At 32.1% G+C, this 11,010-nt stretch overlaps 2 protein-coding genes across 2 annotated transcripts; one reads left to right on the top strand and one right to left on the bottom strand.

Annotated features, from left to right (window-relative positions):
• Positions 1-1,165: 1,165 nt before the first annotated feature.
• Positions 1,166-2,598, top strand: LOC101264214 (dof zinc finger protein DOF3.4-like). Its single transcript, XM_004238543.5, has one exon. It carries the CDS (start codon positions 1,548-1,550, stop codon positions 2,265-2,267), a length of 720 nt encoding a protein of 239 aa, XP_004238591.2. The 5' UTR covers positions 1,166-1,547; the 3' UTR covers positions 2,268-2,598.
• A 2,132-nt stretch (positions 2,599-4,730) lies between these two features.
• Positions 4,731-9,805, bottom strand: LOC101266818 (lysine histidine transporter-like 8). The gene is made up of 5 exons (XM_004238148.5): positions 9,007-9,805; positions 7,139-7,272; positions 6,274-6,701; positions 6,016-6,147; positions 4,731-5,492 (listed from the first exon to the last, which is right to left on the bottom strand). Exons 1-5 carry the CDS (start codon positions 9,402-9,404, stop codon positions 5,007-5,009), a joined length of 1,578 nt encoding a protein of 525 aa, XP_004238196.2. The 5' UTR covers positions 9,405-9,805; the 3' UTR covers positions 4,731-5,006.
• Positions 9,806-11,010: the final 1,205 nt, after the last annotated feature.

Raw genomic sequence — 11,010 nt, 5'->3', positions numbered from 1 at the left:
GCCATAATTTTATTTTATTTTATGTGACCCATAATGACCACCAAAACTAACCATGTATTCATAAAGGGGATACAAAACATACGAATTAAAAAAGAAAATTAACGTTAATTTTAATTTATTTAATTAATTTAAATTTGTTTCACGTAATACCGCCTTTCACGTTAAATGGTATGATTATATATGTGTGCGTACTCCAAAGGTATAAATATTACATCAAATTAATTTTACATGACTCATGTTTTCCTTTTGTCTTTTAGTATTTAAAATGGTATATAAAACGTGATTGAATTTGTGAGTGTTTATTTAGATAAACTTGTTCTTTATCACTATTTGTTTGATTTAATATGTTTGAGGATTTCGAAAGAAACCTCTCTATCTATCTGCATTAAAATATTAATTATTTCATTTTTTATTCTGTATTATTTTTGAAGAAAAAAATGTGTTGAAAGTATACATAAATTTATAAACACAGAATTCTCCACCAATTTTACTTGTGATCAAATTACTCTAAATCTATTAATAACAGTCATTTTTACTTATTATAGCTATTAGAACATTTATATTAAAACATACATAAAACTCAAAGCTCATTTTCTAATTAGTAAATTTTCTACTTGAATACACTAAGTTCACCCAAAAAAATCCCAAGTGCCTCGAGATATGTTTAGTCTGATTAAATTAATATTTGATAGATTAATAATCTTTTTAAGATAATATCTTTTCGATCTCAACTTAGGTCAATGAAAAAATCATGTATTTTCGATAATATAATATATTTTTAGAAGACTCCTATATAAATATATGATTCAATTATTATTATAAATTAATAACTTCAAAAATATAAATATATCTAAGTCAATTTAGTAGCATATGATTTTATTGTGTTCTTTTTTATTAAAATTCAAATTTAGTTGAAAGTTCATTTTTAACTTTTCTAATGCATTGAAAAGTTTTAAAGTTTTTTTTTCTTCAAACTTCACTGTAAAGTTCTAAAGAGTTTTAAATGTGATAGTTGCTTATGTATAACTGATTTCAAAGATATTGTATCATGATAAAAAAAAATATACATTATAATAAATCATACAGATATATTGTACTTAGATATAATAATATTTTTTTTATATTTTAACATAATACATAATTTAATAAGATACAAGAATTTCAATGTTTTTCGCTTTTCATTGTACTATATGCATAATAAATTTACTTTTTTTTATATGTAAATGTACATTCAATAAATATGATAAAAAATTTCACTTCTCACTGTACAATATGCATAATAAATTTACTTTTAACATGTAAATGTAAATTCAATAAATATGATAAAATAGATTCTATAATTTCAAAACCTTCACCATCCATATATATGTGTGTATATATATAAGAATCCCACTATTTCACGCCAAAACAAAGATTTCTCTTTTAGCTCTCTTCCTTTATATCTCTCTCCTTTAAAAAATCAAATCTTTGTCCTCTTTCAACGTACTGTCTTACATTAAAGAACACAACCTTTTTTTCACCTGAACAGAACAAGCTCAAAAAAAAAAATGTCTTCAGATATCGGCGACAGACGTCCGGCGAGACTGCCGGCGCCGGTAAACGGAACAAGGCCATCGGAACCAGAGAACTTGCCGTGTCCACGTTGTGATTCCACAAACACAAAGTTTTGTTATTACAACAACTATAATCTTTCTCAGCCACGTCATTTCTGTAAGTCCTGTCGCCGGTATTGGACACGTGGCGGCACCTTACGTAACGTCCCCGTCGGCGGTGGTACACGTAAGAACTCGTCCCATAAACGCCCCCGTATCAACTCCGGTGCTGGTACCGTTCAAGAACAAACCAACCCGATCACAATGATGGGTTCGGGTTCGGGTCATGTATCCGGGTCGGGTTCTATGTCGTTGATGGGTTGTGAAGTGAACTTGAATGAGTCAGTACATGAAGGTGGAAACGGTACGTCGTCGTTTACTTCGTTATTAACAGCTCCAGTTGGTGTAGGGGTGGGTGGGTTTGTGCCATTAGGTGGATTTGGGCTTGGGCTTGGCGGGTTTGGGCTTGGGAATCTCGATTGGCCCATGGAGCAAGTAAGCGGTGGAGGGAATGGTGGCGACGGCGGTGAAAATGACAAGTGGCAGCTGAGTGGCGGTGAGATGGAAGGCGGCGGCGGCGGTGGTGGCAGCGGCGGCGGAGGAATAGGTGGTGATGATGATTGTTTTGGGTGGCCTGATCTTGCTATTTCAGCACCAGGGACAAGTCTTAAATGAAAGTAGAAATTAATATTATATTATATACTTTTTATACTTCTCATGCAAGAAATCGAAAAAAAAAAAGGTGTTTTTTTTTTAAAATGAACTTTATATTTAAGTTCTGTTGTCTTTTTGCAAGTTTTTTGGGGTTGCATGGATTGGTTTGGCTGTAGGAATTTTTACTAAAAAGAACTACTACAGTAGGCAAAGCTATTTTTGCTTGGTGGGCAACTGTTTTTTTTTTTAATTTTTGTTTTTGTTATTGTAAATGTATTTTGGGACTCTTCTTCCTTTTTCTTTTTGACAGAAATAGGTCCCAAATTTCATGAAATGAACAATATATTTTCTTTGTTTTTGTTCTATAATGCGCGATTAAATAGAACGACCTTAATCGGTAAAGATTCATATAGTCGTCGTGTTACTGTTTTGTTGTTTGTTTTGCGTTGCAAAAAGTGTAGTACTTTTGGTGATGTTTACTTTTTCTTTTTTCTTTCTTCTTCTATGGGGGGTCCTCCAGTTTATCACTAAAAAAATTCCTATAAAATCAAAAGTATTTTGTAGGTTTGTTAGGGAGAAAGGGGGCCTCTTAGGGTTTGTGTTATTTCAAAAAGCATTCTTTCCAGTTTTGAAGGGGGGCCTGACCTTTTCCTTCGACCCCTATCACATAATTTGTCTTAAAGTTTTAAAAAAACTCCTCATTATCTGACTATCTTTTCTACAAGTGTTTGAACAAAAAACTTTTATAATGAAATTGATTGAAAACGACGAAATTTTATATTCAAATTTTGCTAAAAGTGGTGATTTCGTTAATTTAAAATATGTTATAAAATTATTTAAAATATATTTGTTAATATTAATCAGAAGTTGCTCAGATGGTAAGTATTTTTTCTCCCGACTCTAATGAGTATATATAAAGTAGGAGTAATTAATGAATGGCTCCAAAATGAAGTGTCAGCGCCGAGGTTGATATGCACCACCGACCGTGGCCGATATAATGGAATTTGATTCCCAATCTCAAACGAATTTACATCCAAACTTTTCCACTAACAATTTGATTCCACTAATATATACGATATGTAATATTTCCAACGTTTTATATTAATTTTTCATTTGTTGTCATAAGTAATTATTACAAACTATTTTGTTATTTTACAATATTAAAATAAAATTATTTGAATACTCTATTTTACCCTTATAAATAATTCAAAAAAATCTAAATAACTTCATAAAGTTAAATAAGTTAATAAAACTGTCTTTTCTTATTTATGATTTTTTGAAAATCGTATAAATAAAAAAGTAAAAAATTAATATGAGATGATAGGCGTATGAGGTGGTGTTTTTAATAAATATAGTATTTTTTAGAAAAAATCCTTTTGGCCAGAATATTTGGTTAGAATTTGACCAGAGATTTTTTTTAATGTAATTTTATTTTTTAAAAAATATTTTTATCCTTTTATTTTCAATATCTTTTACTAAAAAATGAAAAAAAGATCGAATTATTTTAAAATAAAATAGATATTTTTTGAAATTTTTTCGCTAAATTCTAATCAAATTTTTTTTTTTTTATATCTAGCTACTAGAGCTCGAATTTTAGTTAAGAATAAAGAAATTTTAATTTAGAACGACTCATGTTGATTTGTGTGCAAGCTTCGTGTACGTTCTTTTCCAATTTACTTCTACACGGTCTTATATAAACTTATTGAGTTATTTATGCATGCATGAGTTTGTCGATGTTCATACAAAAACTCTTTAGAAACTCATATCGAATAAAACCACGAAATTAATTGAGAAGAAAATTTGAAATTTTTAAGTTTATGAGTTATGATTTTAAAAAGACTTGAACAAAACCTTAGTGTTAATTGAGAGAGATGGATTCAGAATTTAGAGTTTATAATTTTTGAATTTTAGAAAAAATAATTTTTTTGGGTTCTCACAAGATAACACTACATCAAAATAATTTGTAGCCGCAATCAATTGACAACAATAGTTTAATTGTCACTAAATATGTATTTTTAGCGACAACAATATTTTTTATATATGTCCCTAAAGCCTTTAATAACATTGAATCTAATAACACTTAACTAATGTCGGTAAAAATTTTCATTAGCCCTCTTTATTAATGTGTTTATTTATTACCGTTAATCAAATACATAATTTTGATTAGCACTACTGAATTATGACGAACTTGTCTTCGTCCGTGCATGTTAGTGTCAGAATTCACATTTGATAGCCGGTGTAATCCTACGAATAGGATCTAAAAAGGGTGCTACATACCCTGATCACGCAGTTTGTGTAGGTAGAGAGGTTATTTCCGACAGACCATCAACTCAAGCAAAACTAATGGTATGATGAGAAACTAAAATCATCTACTCTACAAAAGACTGATGCCACTCAATATCCATCTTCAATAGTGCAAATATAACAATGCAAACACAACTTTTGAACATGACCTAGTGCATTAACAAGTTGAAAACTGAATCATCCTGCAAACATTCTAGTTTCTATAAAATGTGAATTTCGAACGATTTCATAAGGCATACAACACCAAATTCCAAAGGTAGAAGACAAGAACATGTTTGTACCTATGGCTTTATACATATTCCTCTTCCTTCCTCCGAACCAACCAACACACACGCACGAACGCGTTGTTTCTCCACTTCACCTTTTCTCAAGCCTAGAATAGAAACACACATTACAAACTACTACTAGCAAATTCAAGTTTACATACCAAAGCGCTTCTTATCCATGATCTATCTCTTAGTTGGGCTTAAAGAATCTGAGTTTAAGTCCATTAGTGACCATACTCCAAATTCCTCCGATCGAAAAGGCCAAGCTAAAAGCAACTCCTAACCATCCAAGGATCCAGTTGAAATACCAATTAAAGCTGTACTTTGTAGGCTTCTTTATGAGAACCCACATGAAGCAAGGATAAGCAAATGTTACCGGAAGTGTGAGTCCTCCTAACAATCCTGCAAGACTTGACAGGAACGGAAGTGCCACTCCGATAAAGAATGAAACAAATCCGAAAAATATTCTGAAACCAGAACGGACCCAAATTGAGCATGGTTTGTTGGTGCGGCTAGTGTATCCAGCTTCAAAACTGTCGAATGCTGGCATTGAGTATATTTGGAAGCTACTCAAGCAGTTGAATACGACTAAGAGAAATGTCATGGCGAGAAGTCCTCTTGGAATATCGTGAATGTGGAAGGCGTATAGTGCACTTAGCATTCCTCCAGATGGCATCTGTAAGGAATTAATAAGCGAGCGATCAAATCAGGAGATGATAAGGAAAACACATATAGTCTGAACAGAGGAGTACACTGTTCTACCAAGAGTATATGGCCCGTGGAAACAAATGCAAAACGAAAAAAGGCTTGTGGATAGTAAAGTAGCAAGAGTACTACCAAAACATATACTCCCTCCGTCACAATTTAAGTGTCTTAGTTTGACTAGGCACAAAGTTTAAGCAATAAACGGAGACTTTTGAATCGTATGGTCTTAAATTAAAGATGTATGTAGTCCTTTAAATCTTGTGGTTTTAAACCAAGTCAAGTTGATTATTGGAATCGGAAAACTTACTTAATATAGAAAGAGACATTCTTTTTTGGGACAGACCAAAAAGGAGGACGAAGGGATTATTATCATACTTCAGAAAAGCTTTTTCAAACGCAAAAATGAAATATATCTTGTACTGTCAAAATAATGTGACTGAATTCAGTAGTTATGATTTGGTCGGCGGAAATAACAGAAAGATAGCTGTACTTACAAGGCTTCCATAAGCCCAGAAGCCTCCAATGGCAATAGGGAACAGGCACAAGGCTATGAAGAAATAAGCAACTTTTGCTCCCTTCCACATTGGCACATGAGCTGGGTGCTTGAACGTTGACGGCATTGTTGACTGCAAATATGATAGAGAAGATATTAATTGATGTCTTTACAATTGCAAAATGGAAATGTTTCGTGTGACTATTCAAAGAAACAGTTTGCATTTGCACATGACGTAAAAACGGGTAAGAAAAATTACCTGAATTTCAAGAACTAAATTGTGTCCTCTAAAGGTAAATGCTATAATACCCATGGCGTTCAAGACCGAAAAGAGAGAAGATGAATAGGAAGGCAAAGAAATGGGTTCATATGAAATGGAAGGTGGTCGTGGTTGGCTAACAGAAAGGACCCATGCCATAGTGGCGTATGTGATGGCTGTCACTGCTCCAACGAGGGAGAGTCCAGCGATGGAATTCAGGTTCGGGAGCTGGGACAGTACAATGCAGAGGGAAGTGAAAACCAGATACCACTCCACAGTTGTTAAAGGATTCGATGAACAGAGAGGACCACAAACAATTTGAAAGAACAGCTTCATGGTTTCTCCTCCTACGAGAATCAATGCTGTTGCAGTTCCTGCAGATAGGTAAACAGTAGGGAAGAGAGCAAGCCAAACACCCAGTCTTTCACCTGAAAAAATGTAAAATGAATACAATAATGTTATAGCAATTAAAGTGAACTATTTAAGATTTCAACCAAACTTTGTTCATTTCCTTTTTCTTCAATGGAAAATAGGAGTTATACAACTCTATCAGCTTTTCATGCATCTTGCTCATTACCAATAATTAAGCACTCTCTCCGTTTAAAATTATATAACGGTGGCTTACCAAACACGAAGTTTAAGATGTTCATTGTGACTTAGGTGGTGTATTAGTGGTAGTCAAATAAATATTCATCTATTTCAATTTGTTATCCCGGTTTTCACTTGGCACAGAATTTAAGAAAGTAAAGAAACTTCTGAATGTTGCGGTCTTAAACTAAAGATAAGCAGAATGTACCAAAATGTTATTTAATCTTGTGGTCTTAAACATATCATGTTATCATATGGAAGTAACTGATTTTCTTACCAAATGCTGCTTGCGCAAGTTCCACATATCTATTGTATCTTTTTCCCGGTACTGCTTCATGCAGCTGAACAAGGATCCATAAAGTATAGAGTTGCCAGAAATAAGCTATAGTTAAGGAAATTATTCCCCAGCTCCTGCATCCATAAGGAAAGTTAATCGCCTTACGTTACTTTCAGAAGACTAAAATTTAAGAGTATCTGGTATATGTTGGCACGAGATTAATAAAATGGAAACTTTAGGACATCGAGCGAACGATCAGTTATTACGACGTACTCTTCAGATAATAAAAAGGTAACTTGGCTATTAAACATACAACAGTGATATGATTTGGTGGAAAATTCAATAGTAAAATATCTCTCTCCAATAACTGAAGATGGAACATACTGTAATAAATGCACAATAGTCCACTTGGAAATCCCAGTAGCATTTAGAGATATTAGATCTTAAAGTCAAAGTGATAGGTCAAAATCATCAAAAGCAATTTCTGGACCAACTGTTGACTAAATTATAGTGCCAAGAATGTAACAAAAGGAGTGTGTGATAGCTACAACACAAGGCTAAAAAGAAAGATATCTCCATCAAAATAGACGAGGAAAATCCTTATATATGTATTGAATAAATGACATTGCTTTTCAAAAATATCAATTTCGTGCCGAGGGTCTATTAAAAACAATCTCTCTACCTCCAAGGTAGGGGTAAGATGTATCTTTAGTTAATATTTAAAATAAAAAAAATATCTTTAGGTAAATGTACGGAACTTAAATACTTTTGATGTACCATGGGACCATTTTTCTTAAATGATGTGGAAATGCAAAAGGAAAATGGAACAAAAGGTAATAGGCAATCTTATTTCTCAATATATAATAATGAAAAATGAGAGAGGACCTAGGAGATGTATTTTAATGAAAAGGCAAAGTAGTATGAATGCCAACAATTAGTACAACTATCTTCTATACAAATTTCATTTGAAATCAATGATGAAAGTTGAGAAAAGCAAGTCCATAGAGACAGATTTAGAAGATTTCTTGTCGGTCCACAAAGCGCGATAATTTTCTTAAATAAGATATCAATAGATGGAGGGGTCCGTTTAGATGAGTGCAGTATAGTCAATCAAAGTCCCCATTTTCAAAGACAACTGATATGCATTTAAAAAAGCTGTACTTAGAGGTCACAAATAGCTGAAAGATCAAGACTTTCGAGAATGGCGGTTGGCTTTGAGAAATTTTATGAAGCAATAATGGTTTTCCAAACTAAAGTAAATCCCCAATTAGTAGAAAGAGTTCTTCAAAGTTCAAACCAAGATAAGCAAATTCTAATAGAATTCTTATTTATAGATCACAAAACAATAAATTTCACGAAGAAATGTGAAAAAGATCAAAACTTTAATCATTAACACTATCAACAACAACAATAACAAGCACCAAGCAGATAGAAAAGAGAGTTCTTTAACCCAACAAAGCAGAATCTTCATAGACACCCCAGAAATAAGCCCAATTATTTTCTGAAAAAGCAGTCAAGGCATCTTTTCAATCAAAATTTGAATATTACTCTTACAAATATATCATATAACAATAAATTCCACAAACAAATGTAAAAAAAAGATCCAATCTTTAACCATAACACAATCAACAATAGCATTAACCATAACACAATCAACAATAGCTCATCAAACCAACAAAGCAGAATCTTTATAAAACATTCAAAAGCAAGCAAATTTGAATGTGACTCTTAACATATATATCACACTACAAAAAATTCCACAAGAAAATGTAAAAAAGATTCAATCTTTATCCAAAATAGCATCAAGAATAGCAATAACAAATTAAACACCGAGTAAATGAAACAGAGTAAAGGGAGAGTAACACTACCATCCAAGAAAAGAGAAAGCAACAGGCAAGACCAAAGCTTGAAACCCAATACCAGCATTAAGATTATGAAAAGCAGCATAATGAGCATTGCCATTTCTAGATTCAGTAATTGGAAGCCAAGCATCTTGAGGGTTAAGCTTAGTCAAATGCCCAACTTCTTCCAAATAACCCTTCATATTAACCAACACCCTTTTCATTGGAGTCCCAATAGGGCTCAAAAACCTAGGTGAAATAAATGACGTTGGTGTCCATGACTTAGCATCTTTTGATGCACCAGTAGATGTATGTCCTCCACCGCCCCTTGGTGATCTTTGACCTGACGGTGTTAGAATCTCAGGTGTTGATGCACGCGGTGTTGCTGGTATTGAAATAAGCTCTGTTTCTGGTCTTTCCTCCATCAATGGCAAAATACTAAAATTTGTTGGAAAAAAATGAAAATGGACTAATGGGGTTATGCCCTTATGAGTCCTTTTTTTCTTTTTGTTGTTTAGTTTGTGTTGTTTAGCTCACTGGGGCTTTTGTTTTGGCTTGTTCTTGTCAGAGTTCATCAAGCAAGAAAAAAGGGTTTTTTTTCAAGAATATATAGAATGAGACTGAGCTGCACCACATGCAATGTGTGTGGGATTGTGTAAACAGTCAAGGTGAAGTTTGAGTCTTGGCCATTGATGGAGCAGCAATCTCGAGGAGGTTTTGGGTACTCACAGATGGTTGTTTGAGAACAGAGAAAGGGGTATTTGAGTGAAGGTTTTGAGAGTGAGACTGAACAAATGACTTAAACAAATATTTAAAGCTGTTAATATTCCAAATTTTTTTTAATCAAAGTACGACTTTATATTATACTCTCTTTCCGTTAACGGTTTACTATATTAAAAATAGTTATCTAATAATATTTATTCATTTTTAAAAATTAAAAAATAATTTACAATATCTAAAGGGTACTATAGTAATATTACTTATGTTATTTAACATTTTAATAAAATATGTATCAAGTGAATAATAAACGAGTATTATGAGACATAAAAAAGTTTTATATATGTTGAAGTGGAAGTGGAAGTGGAGTTCATATCTCTAAAGAGAGTAACAATGATGAAATGAAATAATTGCTAGCATGCTACTAAGTGTTTGAATTTGGTCAAATGGTAAGAGAGATCAATCCACTACTAAAAAAGTGAGTACAAAAGCAACAACAAATTCAATATAATTCTAGCGATAAAGTATAAAAGAATTAATATATTCTTCGATAATTCAATTAAAAAAGTAAAGAAAAAAAAAATAGCTAAAAGTGAATATTAACACATTAGGAACTTGAGAAAAGATATAACGCACTATCAATTAAAAGCAACATTCTTTCTATTTTGAAGCCTAATTAATTTAAATTTTAGTTAATAAATTTCACTTGAGAGAGTAAAGCATTTTTATTTTGAAATATATTTTTTTTTTGCATATGGGCGTGAATAATTGAGGACAAGAATGTAAGCCAGAAAAATAATGTTTTCTTCACTATAATACTGTTACTTTGACTGGGTGGGGTAACTGATGCCCCACTTTACCCATATTTTGTTTTTTAAAATATTTAATTACAGTGAACCATATCCAATTAGAATTAAATGAAAATATATATTAATTAATTTATAATTTTGTGCTTAATTGTTTGTGAAGACACTGTAAGAGTACTCTTTCTATTCCATAATGCACTAAAAAATGCTTAGGATATGTACTACTTTCCATTTTTGTTGTTTTAGTTATTGTCACACTTTTCTTGAAAATAGAGATACTTTAAATTTATTACCTAAAAATTATAAATAAAGGGCTATAATAGAAAAGATTTCAAATAATTATCTCGAATTTCAAACTATTCACTTATTTTGATCAATGGAAAATCCTCTAAAAATCAATTAATATGAAATAACATTTATTATGTTGGTGTAATTATTCGGTACAAAGTATTTATATTTTTATGGTCCTCAAAAAAAAAAAGATCACTCCCGTTCCCGTGAAGTATTT

This window comes from Solanum lycopersicum, chromosome 4 (assembly GCF_036512215.1).
Source record: "Solanum lycopersicum chromosome 4, SLM_r2.1".
Taxonomy (NCBI): Eukaryota; Viridiplantae; Streptophyta; class Magnoliopsida; order Solanales; family Solanaceae; genus Solanum; species Solanum lycopersicum.
The sequence above is the reverse complement of the archived record's forward strand: the minus strand, read 5'-3'. Positions and strand labels throughout refer to the sequence as shown.